The 17,065-nt window shown below is 42.4% G+C and overlaps 1 protein-coding gene across 1 annotated transcript in view; it reads left to right on the forward strand.

Annotated features, from left to right (window-relative positions):
- Kdm5b (lysine demethylase 5B) overlaps window positions 1-17,065 on the forward strand; it is a 70,045-nt gene that overhangs the window by 30,236 nt on the left and 22,744 nt on the right. The window contains exons 5-12 of the mRNA XM_070041812.1: window positions 1,878-2,012; window positions 3,822-3,918; window positions 5,686-5,795; window positions 6,766-6,924; window positions 8,087-8,206; window positions 10,267-10,425; window positions 11,769-11,950; window positions 13,579-13,741. Coding sequence (XP_069897913.1) covers window positions 1,878-2,012; window positions 3,822-3,918; window positions 5,686-5,795; window positions 6,766-6,924; window positions 8,087-8,206; window positions 10,267-10,425; window positions 11,769-11,950; window positions 13,579-13,741 — 1,125 coding nt within the window. The remainder of the gene's footprint in view (window positions 1-1,877; window positions 2,013-3,821; window positions 3,919-5,685; window positions 5,796-6,765; window positions 6,925-8,086; window positions 8,207-10,266; window positions 10,426-11,768; window positions 11,951-13,578; window positions 13,742-17,065) is intronic.

Consider the following 17,065-nt stretch of genomic DNA (forward strand, 5'->3'; position numbering starts at 1 on the left):
TGAGCCAGCTTTATTGTTTATGTAGTACTGAGGAATTGAACCCAGGGCCTCATACATGCTAAACAAGCATTCAGCCACTAAGCCACATTCCAAGTCTTGGTACAATTAAAACATACTTAAGAAAAATATCAAGAAAGTAAACAGGCTCTTTTCGGGAGTTATTAGGAGGAGTTGTACTCTTTGGAGCCCTGGGAGCTAATGAGCAGGGAGTAGGATACATATGATCATAGTGGTTTAATCTCTATGTGTGAAAGTATAACAATGAAACCTGTTGAAGATTGTTTTAAGAAGGAGGGGTGTAGGGTTGAGAAGAGAGGGCTTGATGGGGGGATACATTGTATACATGTGCGGAAATGTAACTGTGAAACTTCTCCCCACTCCATACGTATGCTAATTTTATACCCTTTGCAAACATTGTGTCTAAAACACAGATAAATATTTGTTGAAGGACCCTACTATATGTCAGGTATATTGTAGACACTGGGGCAGATTCACTAGAGAAAATAACGGTGACAACAAAATCCCCCTAATCCTAGTAACCTGCCATTTCTCTCAAAGCTATTTAGCGCACCCATAATGAGCTGTCAGTGTACTCCTCAAGAACAGTGTGGGGCTGGGAAGGTGGCTCAGTGGTAGAGCGCTTGCCTTGCATGCCTGAGGCCCTGGGTTCGATTCCTCAGCACCACATAAGCAAAAAGAAAAAAGCCAGAAGTGGTGCTGTGGCTCAAGTGGTAGAGCGCTAGCCTTGAGCTGAAAAGCTGAGGGACAGTGCCCAGGCCCAGAGTTCAGGCCCCACGACCAGACCAAACCCCCCCCCCCCAAAACAAAACAAAACAAAACAAGTGTGGTGTCCCTGATCCCCACCCCAATTTAACTACAAAAAATTGTTGTCATTGAAAGTCTGAAGACATAGTTTTCAATGACTGTGGCACTGCCATTTTATAGCCAGACCTTGTTTGATGTCTTCAGATGTTGGAACTTCAGGTTGTATTCCCCACCTCTACTTACTTGTGGTGCTGGGGGTAGAACCACCCAGGACCTTTTACCTCCTGAAATAACAGCATATCTGGCTACAGATCAGAAGACATACTGTACTACTGAGCTATATGCCAAGCCTCTACCCACATCTGACTTTTGAAGTTAGTTTTTAGGGTAAAGGAGAGTAGGAAACATACAGTTAAAAAATACAGAATGCTGGTCAATACTGAAGGACTTGTTGCCTAAAGGCCAAGTAGACAGAGACTCGGTAACACTGAGAAACTGGAAGGACATGAGCCCTGGTGTACTGCAGAGGGACCCCGGGCTGCAGCCTTGTGTCAGTCTATTTTGTAAAGTTAAGGAACCTCTGGGATGGTGTAATTAAGGTGTGATCCTATAGATCACCTCTCTGTTCGAATTTCTCAAGTAAAGGTTAAGAGTAGAGTTTGCATATGATATCACTCAGGCATGTGTAGTTGTGATGGAGAACAAAACAAGCTCTTCATTTATATTGTAAAATGCTGCTGAGTTGGTCTCTTACCCTAGGTCTCTAAAGCCCTTTCAGAACCAACTGTAGATGGTGGAGCCATGGAGACTTGGGGAAACAAGGCCCGTGTGTGCTAGGCAAGCACAGTGCTACCTGTTGCTCAGCCAAAGCTTGTTAATTGCTATGTTTAATGCCAGGTATACATGATGTAACATATCTCAGGAGGTTACACTTTGAAACTCACCTACCATTCTTTCTTCTGTTTTGTTTTCCCTTCTCTTTACATGTTTACACCAGTCTAGGGTGCACTTCTCTTCAGTAGCTGAGATTATAGGCCTGAGCCTCTGTACCGACTTCTGAGATTCATTTCTTAAGAAAGAAAACTCATCTGTACAATTGTGTTTTATTCCAGTGTCTGCAGAAGCCCAATTTGAGCACAGACACCAAGGACAAGGAATACAAGCCCCATGATATTCCCCAGAGGCAGTCTGTGCAGCCCTCGGAAACCTGTCCTCCCGCCCGACGAGCAAAACGCATGAGAGCAGAGGTGAGACTGATTCCAGCCAACTGGGGAGCTGCGGCATTGTCTAGCACTGCTTTCTCTTACCTGTGTGCTTTTTGTAATTGTGAGCCTTGCTAATCTCACAAAGGGATGCTTTTACATGGGGGGGGGAAGGGGTTTGCACCCACAAAGGCAAAGGAATTGAAGAGCTCTCTGATTTTTGTCTTGCCTGGGCAGGTAGCAGCTGAGCTGTTACTAGTCAGAACCTCAGGAAGCATTAAGTGCTGCCCTGTGTTTCTATTTGGATTGCCTGGTACTTTTTTTTTAATCAGAAAGGTTAGAAGTTGATATAATGAAAACCATTTTTCTTAGATTTACTGGAAAGGTTCATGGAATTGGTGAAATAAGTAAATCTTGAGAGAAGAATTGAGAATCATGAGGTGGTATTAAATAAGATGAAATAAAAGTGACCAGAAAGAAAATCAGGACTGAAAAACTGCCAAGTTCCTATGCTGGAAGGTGTTTTTATTGTGCTTGGAGGTCTCCCATGAGCAAAGGGGAATATTCCCTCACTTACTGGTTCATACATGGAGGTCAGTGATAGGATTTAGAGCTGAGAAGCCTCATTGCAGCAATCGTGCTTTCAAGTGGGTGTCTGGATCTTTAATAATCATTGGCAGAGATTCCTATCAGCCATTCTGTTTGCAGAAGAAATAAGTAGGGGGAACTAAGTTGGCCATAGAAAATTACTTTATTTTTCGGAATGAGGAAAACTACTTAGAATAGGGAAATATGGTTATTTGAGGCTGATAATCATGTTTAAAGCTCAGTCTTAAGAATGAGTTGAGGGGCTGGGAAGGTGGCTCAGTGGTAGAGTGCTTGCCTTGCATGCCTGAAGCCCTGGGTTCAATTCCTCAGCACCACATTAAACAGAAAAAGCCAGAAGTGGCACTGTGGCTTAAGTGGTAGAGTGCTAACCTTGAACTGAAGAGCTGAGGGACAAAAGAAAGACTTGAATGCAGTCAGCAAAATCTTAGAAGCTAATGAAATTGTAACATTTACATAACTGCTTGGGGGTTTGGCTTAGTGAAAATGTAATGAGACTGTAAGGTATGTTAAATAGCTAGGTTTCATTAGGTAGCCGATGAAGAGAACACCACATGCTATTCAGGCAGGAAAAGAAGTTTATTTACTGAGCTGCTGCCCCCGCCGTGCTTGGTGGAGAGGCATGGCTGAAAAAGGAAGGAGGGGGTGACCCACTCCTGGGCCAGGACTTATCTAGGTCAGGGACAGGAAGAGGTTTGGCCAGGTGGGGGAAAGGTGAGGCCACACTGGTTCAGGATGTGACCTCAGGGTCTGGGACCCTCCTAAGGTCAGATGGGAGGCAGGTGACCAGAGGTGGCCCTGGATATGACCTAGCAGGAGGGGAAGTAGACCGCTTCCAGGTCTGCCAGTTACCTAGGTAACAGATACTGGGCGGAAACTTAGCCAAGATGTAGGGAGGTGTCCCTGTGCAGACCTTACACAAATATGTAGAATTGAGATGCTTCTGGGAGGAAGATGAGAGTTGCTCTCCATTTGAGTAGTAACACTTCATAATTTATTTCTAGTATTTTTTTCCTTCCATTTTTTAATCTATTATAGTAGAGAGTGTTGTTCTAGCTTCCAAGATTCCATACCTTAAGTGAGTAGCTCTAAAGATGATATCTCTTCAAGGGAGAAAGAAGCATGTTTTGAATTCCCTGATTTGATAGCTAAATTTTATAAAGGTGTCATCATTTTGAGATTCGAATTGGACTTTTAAAGATTTCTTTCTATATATTTGTATATACAACATTTTTTTTAATGTTTTAGGCCATGAATATTAAAATAGAACCAGAAGAGACAACAGAATCCAGGACTCATAATCTGAGACGCCGAATGGGTTGTTCAACTCCAAAGTATGAAAGTGGTAAGAAGTTTATCTGTGAAGAAGATAGATATAAAGAAGTGAAAATATTTGTTAATTAAATACACACTAGAGCAGTTGTCACGTACTAGTACTTTGTTGGACTTTGAGAAATGAGGTCTCTATATCTCTGCTTTTATTCTCATAGTTACCTGCCTAGTAAGAGACAATATATCTCTGTCTTTAGTCTCATAATTACCTGCCTAGTAAGAGACAGAGAAGCACATGCACATTAGGAATGTTGCTAGTGGCTAAGATTTAATGCTGCTAGTTGCTGCCTTGAAATTTAGTTGGGTGCCAGTATCTCATGCTGATAGTCCTAGCTACTCAAAAGGCTGTGATCTGTGATTCAGGGCCGGTGCAGGCAGACAAAACCTCCAGACTCTAATTTCCAATTAGCCAACAAGAATCCAGAAGTGGAGGTATGGCTGAAATAGTAGAACACCAGCTGTTAGTGAAAAAGCCAAGCAAGAGCTTGATACCTAGAGTTTTAAGTTGTAGTTCCCTCTCTCTCTCCCCCACTCACTCTCTCCTCAATCCCCTCTCCTTTCCCCCATCCCCTTTTCCTTTTCTCTCCTCTCCTCCCCCTCTCTCCTCCTCTCTCCTTCCCCTTTCCCCTCTCTCCTTTCTTTCTCTCCCCCCCCCCCCCCACAATTTGCAAAAAGCATTGGTGATTTTGACTGTCATTTCAGGCAAGGCAGCCAGACGTCCTCTGTAAGTGAATTGTAGAAATCCTTGCTGGCCTGTATACTCACAGGGTATAAAACAAAGGACAAAATTTCTATGATTGGCTCTTCTTAGGGAGGGGAGGGATCAGTGAGTTAGTAGAAAGGTAGTATAGTGTGGTAAAAACAACATGAATATGAATCTAGGCCTAACCACTGAACAGTTCTATGACCTTAGAGATAGTGTCTCTCTGTGTGTGTGTGTGTGTGTGTGTGTGTGTGTGTGTGTGTGTGTGAGTGAGTGTGTGTGTGTGTGTGTGAGAGAGAGAGAGAGAGAGAGAGAGAGAGAGAGAGAGAGAGAGAGAGAGAGAGTGAGTGAGGGATGGGGAAAGAGGGAGAGGATACTGGAGCTTGAACTCTATGCACACACATGTGCATGCCTCTGTCAGCCCTAGGGCTTCAAACTCAGTGCTAGGTGCTGTCCTTGAGCTTTGTGCTTAAGGAGCTTGAGTCATAGCTCCACTTCTGGTGTTTTGGTTATTCATTGGTTTTTCTGCCCAGCTGGCTTTGAACTGTGATCTTCAGTGCTCAGCTCCTGAGTAGCTAGGATTATAGACATGAACAATCATGAGCCTGGTGAGATAATACCTTGTTTTAGTAGCAATTTTCTTATCTTTGAAATGATTTGTTTTGAAGAATTGAATTTATAGAATGCGTTTAGGATAATGCCTACCATATGATAGTTCAATAATAACTTAGTTTTTAGTCAAATTTTTCAGTTACTGGGACTAAGGATATTGGAGACTAGGAGATTGACCACAGGCAAATAATTATCTTAGACGGCAAGGAGATATAATATATAATATGGAAGAGGTCAAGTTGGTGGATTCATGATTAAGAGAACATTGATTTCAGGGGTTGGAAGTGTGGCCTTGAATGTAGTTACACTGGCTGCTATTGCTGCAAAATGGAGAGCAGACAGGAAGTGTTTTGTGTACTTCTGTGTACAGTGTGCTTTGGGAGGCCGAGGTGGAGGAGGTGAGGAGGGTGAGGCGGGAGCAGAGGAAGCATGGGACACAAGGTGACTTTGCATTGTTCCTTGCAGACAAAGAAATGAAAAGCAACATCAAGCAAGAACCCATTGAAAAGAAAGAGTATATGTTAGAGAGTGAGAAGGAAAAGCCGAAGAGTCGATCTAAAAAAACCACCAATGCTGTGAGTCAACATCTCCTTTTCTCCCGTTTATTTTCCTCTTTTGTTTCTTTCTTTTTTGAAGCATGTTGATAGGTTGCACTGGCCAACTTCAATCCTGTTGCCTCAGCCTCCTGAGAAGCTGGCTTTACAGACATGCCCTCCTTCCTTCATCCTTTCTTTCTTGTTCATTTCTCTATATTATCATTATCATCATCATCATCATTATTATTATTATTATTATTATTATTATTATTATTATTATTTATTATTTATTATTTTGGTCAGTTGTGGGGTTTGAACTCTGGGCTTGGGCGCTGTCCCTGTGCTCTTCAGCTCAAGGCGAGCTATCTACTCCTTGAGCCAGTTTTCTAGCGGTTTATTGGAGATAAGAGTCTCAGGGACTTTCCTGCCTGGGGCTGGCTTTGAGCTGTGATCCTCAGATCTCAGCTCCTGAGTAGCTAGGATTGCAGGCATGAGCCACTGGTACCCAGCTTTATTTTGGGGGTGGAGGGGGGTCCAGTCGTGGGGCCTGAACTCTGGGCCTGGGTGCTGTCCCTCAGCTCTTCAGCTCAAGGCTAGCACTCTACAACATGAGCCATGCCTGTACTTCTGGCTTTTTTTCCTGGTTAATTGGATAAATTAGATAATTTAGGTTTGCTGCCCTACTGGCTTTGAACCTCAATTCTCTGATCTCAGCCTCCTGAGTAGGTAGGATTATAGGCATGACCATTAGTGCCCAAATGACACACTTTAACTTAAAATATCTGTGAGCCCAGTAGTAGGGTGCTGGCCTAACATGCAGACTGTGGCTTTGATCCTTAATCACTACAAAAAATCCTAATGAAGCAAAAGGAATACATCCCTTATAGAGAGGTTGTATTTGAAGCAGGATGGCAAGACTGGATGATGTCTCAGTTACATTTCTGTCCCTAGAATTGCTCAAATCAATGAACAACTCATGTTCTTTCCCCGCCTTGTTTGGTTGTTGCAGGTGGACCTGTATGTCTGCCTCCTGTGTGGCAGTGGCAATGACGAGGACCGGCTTCTCCTGTGTGACGGCTGCGATGACAGCTACCACACCTTTTGCTTGGTCCCACCGCTCCACGACGTTCCTAAGGGAGACTGGAGGTGTCCTAAGTGTTTGGCTCAGGTAAGGGTGAATGGCAGAGGTAGCATTAGGAAATTGCATTTGCAGTATTTTATGTTTGCAGTTTGGCCATGGGTGGTAACAAAGCCTGTGTGTGAACAAAACTGTGCCGAACCTGAATGGAGAAGAGGTCTTAGTTGTGAAGTCTATGCAGGCAGCTGATGAAGAGGACGGTTTGCAAATGTTTGTAAATAGTTAAGACTTTATAAAAGTAATACAATTGTGAGAAGCATTCCATCCTTTCTGTAAGAACTTACAAATGGTGAGTCATAAAACACATTTCTAGATAACCCCTGTTTGTGTCTTGGTGTATATTTCCCAAGAATTTTTCTATTTCAAACAAATGGAATTACATACACGATTTTGGTAATCTACTTTATATTAACTATTTTCCTATACTACTGTGATTACTGATTTTTTTAAATAAAATCTAAAAATTTTCATCTTTATGAAGATTAGTTTTTACTATGAAGCAGTCAATTGGACTATTACTTTGTGTTACAGTTAAAATGCAATCATGAGATTTATTTTGTAAATTGGATATCAAGATTTTAGTTCTTTTCCCCCATGAAATCAAGATATAACATGAAGGAGAAGATGTTAGGCCTGGGCCAGGCAAAGGAGCATGGATGTTAGATAAACCAGATGTGTAATTCCTTGATAGGCTCAATGGGACCAACATATCTGAGATGTCAAATCCATTTATCACTGTTCTGCCTGTGAATCCTTTAATGTTCTGGGGTTTTTTGATTATACTTAGTTTATAATAAAATATTGTTGGTCTGAGAGACATTTGTTTCCTTCAAGTGTTTTACCTTTATTTTGATCTTCCGTGTGTTGATTTAGCTCTTGAAGGACATTTTCTGTGTTTGATCCTAACAAAAGTTAGAGTTTTAGTCTGGGTCTTCATAAATATTTAAATCACTGCAAGTTGTGATTGCTAAAATGAAAATTTTATTTGCTCAGTAAGAAATATAATTATTTAACTTATTAGCACACCCTTATTCTTTATACAGTTTAATCTTCCTAACATAGGCTTCACATAGATGTAAAAATAAATAAATTGAGAATTTGTTTTTATCTACCTATTTGAAAATTGACCAAATTTAATTTCTTGTCATTTTGGGGTGTCACCTAGAACACAAGTTTTCCTTTTCATTTGCAGGAATGCAGTAAGCCACAAGAAGCATTTGGCTTTGAGCAAGCAGCCAGGGACTATACTCTTCGGACTTTTGGAGAAATGGCAGATGCATTCAAATCTGATTACTTCAACATGCCAGTTCATGTATGTACACATACACATATGTTCTGCATTGATTGAGGATTTTGATGGCTTTTGAGAAATACTTGAAGATAGATTGAAGCTTTACTCTCGATAGCCATTATATATAATAGACTATTAATACTAATAGTTAATATGTGTGTGTACACGCGTATGCACATGTGTGCTGACACTAGGACTTGCACTCAGGGCTTAAGCCCCGTCCTGAACTTTGTTGCTCAAAGCTAGAGCTCTACCACTTGAACCATAGCTCTGCTTTTGACATTTTTAGTGCTTGCTGGAGATTTTGGTGCTCTTGCTTAGCTTTTGCACTCAAGGCTGGCACTGTCACTTGAGCTACAGCGCCACTTCCAGTTTTCTGAGTGGTTTATTGGCGATAAGAGTCTCACAGACTTTCCTGCCAGGGTTGGCTTTGAACTGTGATCCTCAGATATCAGCCTCCTGAGTAGCTAGGATGACAGGCGAGAGCCACTGGTGCCCAGGTGAGCTTGTTTTTTGTTGGGTTGTTTTTTTCTTTGAAGGTCTTCATATGTAGTTTAGGTTGGACTGGAACTCATCCTTCTACCTTTTTCCTCCTAAATGCTGGATTACAGGTATGAACCACCATACTTGGTGAGAAACATGAATTTTTTTTTTTTTTTTTTGTCGGTCGTGGGGCTTGAACTCTGGGCCTGGGCGCTATCCCTCAGCTCTTCAGCTCAAGGCGAGCGCTCTACCACTTGAGCCACAGCGCCACTTCCGGTTTGCTGGTGGTTTAATGGAGATAGGAGTCTCACGGTCTCTCCTTCCCCGGGCTGGCTTTGAACCTCGACCCTCAGATCTCAGCCTCCTGAGTAGCTAGGATTACAGGCGTGAGCCACCAGTGCCCGGCTGAAACATGAATTTTTTAAAAATAATTTTTTAATTGAGGTTAAGAGATTACATAAATTTCAAAGTATTGTAGAATAGTGATACTTAAAGTCACAAACACAAACACAAACCTTCACAAGGCACATTGTCATTATCATGGTCTATAAAGCTATAGACTCTTTGACACTACAGCTATTTCTTCCAAACCGGGAGATATGTACATTTCTTTCCTTTTGCTGAGTATAAGCTGTTCCCTCTTTCTCTCTCATTCCCTCCCTTCCATCGCTGCCCTTGAGTTGCTTAGTTCATTTTCATCAATGTCCATTGTAGCCCATCAGAAACATGAAGTTTTTTTTTTTTTTTTTTTGGGTCCGATCGTGGGGCCTGAACTCTGGGCCTGGGCGCTGTCCCTCAGTTCTTCAGCTCAAGGCTAGTGCTCTACCACTTGAGCCACAGCGCCACTTCCAGCTTTTTTCTTTCTGCTTATGTGGTGCTGAGGAATTGAACCCAGGGCCTCGTGCATGCAAGGCAAGCGCTCTACCACTGAGCCACCTTCCCAGCCCCAGAAACATGAAGTTTAAAAAATTTTCTTTTTTCTTGGTGGTACTTTCAACTGAACTCAAGGTCTTGTACTTGTGCTCTACCAGTTGACCTATTTCCCAGTCCTAAAACCTGAATTCTTAATTGATATGCTTTTTTTTTTCATTTGAGGGTAGGTGCTATTTGTTAAAATATCTTATGAAAACAATCGATAATTTACAATATATCTTCAGTCTTTTAGGTTAAACACTAATAGAATCCATATGCTTCTTGTCAAATTCCTTTTAGAAAATAGAATTGTTGCCAGTCACTGGTGGTTCATCTGCAATCCTAGGTACTCAGGAGGTTGACATCTGAGGATCAGTCAGCCCAGGCAAGAAAGTCTGTGAGACTCTTATCTCCAGTAAACTACTCAGAAAAAGCAGGAAGTGGAGCTGTGGCTCAAGTGGTAAAGCTCTAGCCTTAAGCAAAAAGAAGCTCAGGGATAGTACCCGGGCCATGAGTTCAAGCCCCAGGATTGGCAGCAAAATGAAAAAGGAAAATAGAATTGTTGCTTGTATTGCTTGGAATCAGTAATGGAGCCAAATTTGTCCTCAGTGATTCCTGTCACTTACCTAGTCACCAAACAGCTTGTGAATAAGAACTCAACTTTATCCCTTTTTCTTATGTTCCAGATGGTTCCCACAGAACTGGTTGAAAAAGAGTTTTGGCGGTTGGTAAGCACCATCGAAGAGGATGTCACAGTGGAATATGGAGCTGATATTGCTTCAAAGGAGTTTGGCAGTGGCTTTCCTGTCCGAGATGGGAAAGTCAAAACTTCTCCTGAGGAAGAGGTAGGCCTGTGGCGCTTGAAGTGAAGCTCTTCATTTGAAGCCAATCATTGGGCCTGTTCTTGATCTCAAGGAGCATTGCTGGATTACTATAGTGCCTGGAGACTGAGTTATTTACTGAAATTGTGTTTGGTCAGCTTGAAGTGATTTGTGATTCCTTTGAGTAATTAATCCTTCCTTACTAGGTTTTTAATGATTTCCAGAAAAATTGGAGTTCCTCCAGATTCCTATCATTGTGCTAGTGCACTGGTGACTGGGGAGTCACTTACCCACTGTGTCTTCAGAGTTCATAATCCCATTTCCCTCGACAAAATCTGAAAGAGAGCGCACTTAGCTTTGATTTAAAAATTTTTATTTTATATTTGTTAAAAAAATTTGTGTGTGTGTGTGTGCACGCGCGCGCGCGCATCTGCGTGCTAGTCTTAGGGATTGAACTCAGGACCTGGCTCTGTCCCCGAGCTTCTTTTAATTAAGGCTAGCACTCTATCATTTGAGCCACAGCTCCACTTTTGGCTGTTAGCCTCCCAAGTAGCTACCATTAGAGACATGAGCCACGGACACTCAGCTTGGTCTTTTTAGCAGTACTCTACCACTTGAGCAACAGCTCTACTTTTAACTTTTTTCCTAGTTAGTCAGAGGTAAAAGTCTCACAGGCTTTCCTGCCTGGGCTGGCTTCAAACTGTGATCCTTAGATCTTTGTCTCCTGAGTAACTATATAATTACAGATGTGAGCCAGAAGCACCTGGCTGGCTTTGAAGTTTTTGTTTATGAGTCTATTGTTTTCCATACTAGCATGCCCCTAGGAAGATTTTTATTCCTGTCTTGGTAGGAGGTCAGATTAAAGTTTAAAAAGATATATATACACCGAAAAAGTACATCATCAGATGTGTACTGTTTGATAGTTTTTGTTTTGTTTTTTTTTTTACCAACTCAACCTCTGAACCAGCACTTGGACAAGAACTCCAGAAGCTCCCTGCCCAGTCTTTATACTCTCCCTCTTTCCAGACAACCATTGTCTCTGCAGGACATAGTCACAGATTTTCAGGCATACATTGGGTTGCCTAATTTCCTACTTCATATAAGTAGCCACATAGTTTATATTCCTGTGTATCCCACAAAAGAGGTAGCTATGAAAATATGCATGGTACAAGTTCATTTACATGGAGCCCAAACCAGACAAAATGAGATCATGGTCATCCTGACATAGGCATAGGGGTCCCCCGGCTTCCCCTTATGGATCCTTTTCTTTACATGGAATCTGTTTAGAGACAGCTCTTACAAACAGAGCTCTAAGATGTCAGCACAATGTAGTTGAACCCTGTCGTCTTGTGTCCTCTTGCTTTTAGGAATATCTTGATAGTGGCTGGAATTTGAACAACATGCCTGTGATGGAGCAGTCTGTCCTTGCCCACATTACTGCTGATATATGTGGCATGAAACTCCCTTGGTTGTATGTGGGAATGTGCTTTTCTTCCTTCTGTTGGCACATTGAAGACCACTGGAGCTATTCAATCAACTACCTGCACTGGTGAGAAGTTGCTCATAGAGCTATGAACAGAACTAGGGGTTATCTTCTTCCCACCTTCTCCCTTTTGTTTTCACAGCTGCTGGCCAGGCATCCTGTCAACTTAAATCCGTAGATGCTAACACTTTCCAGAAGGTTTAAAATTGCACACACACTATTTTACAAGTGTAGCATGTTTCTGGGTTCATGGTGACATTTTTAGCTCAAATAAAGAAGTCTTTGTTCACGGAAATGGTCGAAAGCCTGAACTTTGCTTTCACCATGGTGGTAGCGGTGGCTTAGGGACTTAGGTGCTGTGGGGAGCGGTACTTGGTGTCTTCCAGGTCCCTGGAATGCTATCTTCCTTTTTATTGGCTGGGTTTTGCCATCATGACATAGTGAAGTGCCCTTCATTTGTGTGTGGCAGATGTGAGTGCAGATGTTGAGATTTCCTAATGAAACTTTTCAACCAAAGCCACTTCTTCATAGCTCCTTTTTTTTTCTACCTCTTATTGTCTTGCTTGTAACACATAAATATTTGACCATCTGTAGCTCACTGAAATCCCCACATAAGAAATTTGATGATGGTACCACAGGGAAGTAGGACTGGACCTTCTTTTTTGTTTTGTTTTGTTTTTGGGTCCTGTCATGGGGCCTGAACTCTGGGCCTGGGCACTGTCCCTCAGTTCTTCAGCTCAAGGCTAGCGCTCTACCACTTGAGCCACAGCTCCACTTCCCGCTTTTTTTTTCTGCTTATGTGGTGCTGAGGAATGGAACCCAGGGCCTCAAGCATGAAAGGCAAGCGCTCTACCACTGAGCTACCTTCCCAGCCCCGGACTGGACCTTCTTTAGATGCAGCATTAGCTCTCCTTGTCCAGGCAACTGTTCCCAGCTGTAAAGAAAGGATGGAAGTTTCCATACCTCACAGGGAAGTTAGAGATTAATGTGTTGACAATGAGGTGTTTGAAAGAATTCAGGGCTTTGTGGGAATCCTGATTACCCTGCTTGTCAGTAAGGGCAACACACAGGAAGACAGGGGTTGAAAAGCCCTCATCAGTTGCTGTAGAGATTTGTGGTAGCCTCAGATCTGTGATAAACACAGCACTTTGTGTTCTTAGAAACTTCAGGGATCAAGTGAAAATGGGAGTGAGGAGAAGCTTAGGTGGAAAGGTTCATGCTTAGACTTCTTGCTTCAAGGGAGGAAGTGCATTCCATAGGTTCCGCTCATGTTTCTAGTGATACTTTGCTTTGAACATTTGTTCCTTAGCCCTACAGAGCAAAGTCTGAAAGCTTTCAACAGGTTAGCTGTTTCCTTGGTGTGGTATTGCATATTTGTTATTTTATTTTTATTTTTTTTTGTTGGTCATGGCTTGAACTCTGGGCCTGGGCGCTGTCCCTCAGCTCTTCAGTTCAAGGCTAGTGCTCTACCACTTGAGCCACAGCGCCACTTCCCGGTTTCTGAGTGGTTTGTTGGAGATAAGAGTCTCACGGCTTTTTCTGCACGGGCTGGCTTTGAGCCATGATCTTCAGATCTCAGCCTCCTGAGTAGATAGGATCACAGGCAGGAGCCACTGGCACCCAGCAAGATTATATTTCTTTTTGGACAATGTCACCCCTCCAGACTGATTTATTTTTATAAATCTGTTTTTCAGGGGTGAACCAAAAACCTGGTATGGAGTCCCAGGGTATGCTGCGGAACAGCTGGAAAATGTAATGAAGAAGCTAGCTCCAGAGCTCTTTGTCTCCCAGCCAGATCTCCTCCATCAACTGGTGACCATCATGAACCCCAACACACTGATGACTCACGAAGTGCCTGTAGGTTTTGGGTCAATTCTCTGCCACTCAGACCTAGTTCACCCCTTCTCTTTTGGTTTGGCTCTGTTTTCTACGGTGTAACTAACAGCACTGCTCAGTTCAGCTTTCTACCATTCTGTCCTTAACCTTTGGGCCTAGATCCTCAGACACCATAAAAAGGAATTACAACAAACACCTAGATTATTGAACCAGACTTGCTTTGCAAATAACAAGTGTTCATTTCAGTAGTTGCAGTATCTTCACAGCTTGTGCACTCATTGCTGGTGCTTTCTGGGCTATATTGTTTGTCAACAAAATTAAAGCTTTTGGGAAGTGGCGCTGTAGCTCAAGTGGTAGAGCGCTCGCCTTGAGTTGAAGAGCTGAGGGACAATGCCCAGGCCCAGAGTTCAAGCCCCACGACCGACAAAAAAAAAAAATTAAAGCTTTTAAAAACAATTGCCTACCAGTTTAAATAGGTTTTCTGAAAAGATGGCTAGATTCTGCTACAGTCAGTGTTGGTGTCAGGATCTTTTGTGCCTTGTCCTTTTTAAAATTGTATTTGATCAACATGATCTTGATTTTGTATAATGAGCCAAAATGACATGCTTGGTTAGAACTTAGTTATTTTACATTTGTGCTCCTAATTAAGCTTATTTTAAGTGACAGTTTGAAGTTTTGTCCTTAGATTTCAGGGTCCTTGAGGAAGACTGCACGGTGCTGTTGGTGCTCTTTTCTGTTGAGGTTGTTGCTGTTGTGTGAAGAGACAGGCAAAAGCTCTTTTGTTTTTAGAAAATGCTGAACATGTTCTGGGAAGTCAGATTGAAATGCATGTATTTGCACAGTCAATCCTAGTTAGCTAAATAAAAAGAGATTGTAGACTTACCAGTATTAAAGTAAAACTCTTTATCTTGTTAAGACACAAACTTTTTTTAAAAGTCAATTGTGGGGCTTGAATTCTGGGTCTGGGTGCTGTCCCTCTGCTCTTCAACTCAAGGCTAGCACTATACCACTTGAGCCACAGTGCCACTTCTGGCTTTTTTTTTTTTTTTTTTCCTATTTATCAAACCCAGGGCCTCACGCATGCAAGGCAAGCGTTCTACTACTGAGCCACCTTCCCAGCCAAAGACCCAAACTTTTTATGCTTTTGGATTTTCAGGCTGGTCAGTGGGGGACATACATAATCCTTGAGGAATTTTTTTAGGAATTATAAATTATAAACAGACCATAGCTTAACAAACAATGATCAAGGGACAGGGTAACTCAGTGATCATATGCTTGCCTAACATCTAGTAGGCACATGCCCTAAGTTCAGTCCCCAGCACTGAAAGTAAACAGCAAAAACAACCGTAAAACAAAATTAGTATAGGCTTGTCATCCCTAGTATTTGAGAGGCTAAGACAGGAGGATCATGAGATTGAAACTATTCTGCACAATATAATGAGACCTTGTCTCAACAAACCAAAAAAGGAAGAGGAAAAAAAGCACAAAAGAAAATAATAACTACCGGAGCTGGGAAGGTGGCTCAGTGGTAGAGTGCTTGCCTCATATTGTGAGGCCCTGGTTTGATTCCTTAGCACCACATCACATAAACAGTAAAAGCCGGAAGTGGCGCTGTGGCTCAAGGGGCAGAGTGCTAGTCTTGCTTGAGCTGAAGAGCTGAGGGACAGCGCCCAGTTCCAGAGTTCAGGCTCCACAACCAACAAAAAACCAAACAAACAAGAAAACAGTAACTACCAAAATTTCAGCATTTCTTTAGTATTTTCTTCATTAGTGGTTTCTCTTCTCATGCTGATTGGTCTGCAGTATGTCAAGAGTAGCTTCTATTCAAGCCTGGCTCTGGTTCTCTAAAATTTAAGGAACCATGGGTGGCCTAGATTCTGAGATTGTAAAGTGAATGAATTCCTCCTTTTACAGATTCATTATTTAGAGGAAAGATACCACATTTATACACATGATGGAAGTATGGTATGGTTTAACTGCATTTTTAACTAGGAGGTTAATCTTATTAACTGTAGAGAAGTCAGAAAGAAAGGGCTCATAAGTGAGAAGCCCTGTGAAACAGAACTTGGTCCTTCTTCTTACTAGTGAGTATGCTGGGGAGACTTGAGTTACTTTTCTGCCAAGTTCCTAGTTGGTATTGATACCGTGGTTCTATATACTGTTGACTACATTTGATACTGATACTGTTGACTGCATTTTATAAGCCACTGATACAGAACTATAAAGATTTAAAAGGACATTTATTTATTTATTTGTGTTGGCCCTGGGGCTTGAACTCTGTGCCTGGGCGCTGTCGCTGCACTCTTTAGCTCAAGGCGAGCATTCTACCAGTTGAGCCACAGCACCACTTCTGGTTTTCTAGTGGTTTATTGGAAGTAAGAGTCTCATGGATGTTCCTGCCCAAGGCTGGCTTTGAACTGTGATCCTTAGATCTCAACCTCCTGAGTAGCTAGGATTACAGGCACGAGCCACTTACATAAATAAGTTCAGTCGGGGCTGGGAAGGTGGCTCAGTCGTAGAGCGCTTGCCTTGCATGCAGGAGGCCCTGGGTTCGATTCCTCAGGACCACATAAGCAAAAAAGAAAAAAGCCGCAAGTGTCTCTGTGGCTCAAGTGGTAGAGCGCTAGCCTTGAGCTGAAGAGCTAAGGCGCCCAGGCCCAGAGTTCAGGCCCCACAACTGGACCCCCCCCCCAAAAAAAAAAAAATAAGTTCAGTGTACCACTTCATGTGCCTGGAGTAGTAAAATGTTCTTTGGGGTCAGGTTGGTTGAAAAAAGGAGTTAGTGGGGAGTAAATTGGAGGTTCAAATCTGGGAGCTCTGTATTTTTTTTTTTTTTTTTTTAGCTAATAGGATTTCTTAACTTGATAGGTGGTCTTATTTTGGGATAGATAAATGACATTTTTTGGGGGGGGGTCAGTCGAGGGGCTTGAACTCAGGGCTTGAGCACTGTCCCTCAGCTCTTCAGCTCGAGTGCTCTACTGCTTGACCCACAGTGCCACTTCTAGTTTTCTGGTAGTTTATTGGAGATAAAAGTCTCATGGACTTTTCCTGCCTGGGCCGGCTTTGAACCATGATCCTCAGATCTCAGCCTCCTGAGTAGCTAGGATTATAGGCGTGAGCCACCAGTGCCCGGCATTAGGACATTTTTGATTGTAGCTGTATTTAGAACGCTGTATCATAATCCTAAACATGCCCAGATATAAGGCTCATTTTTTAGCTTTATTTTCTATTCAGATACTGCTCCATCTTGTGGCCAGAAGTAGGTGATATCCTACTGCAGTAAATTTTTAATTGATCACACCCACATGTGTGTGAGTGTGAGTGTGTGCACATGTGCGCGTACAT

The sequence above is a fragment of the Dipodomys merriami genome, unplaced genomic scaffold, assembly GCF_024711535.1.
Source record: "Dipodomys merriami isolate MVZ:Mamm:240054 unplaced genomic scaffold, mDipMer1.0.p SCAF_31, whole genome shotgun sequence".
Taxonomy (NCBI): Eukaryota; Metazoa; Chordata; class Mammalia; order Rodentia; family Heteromyidae; genus Dipodomys; species Dipodomys merriami.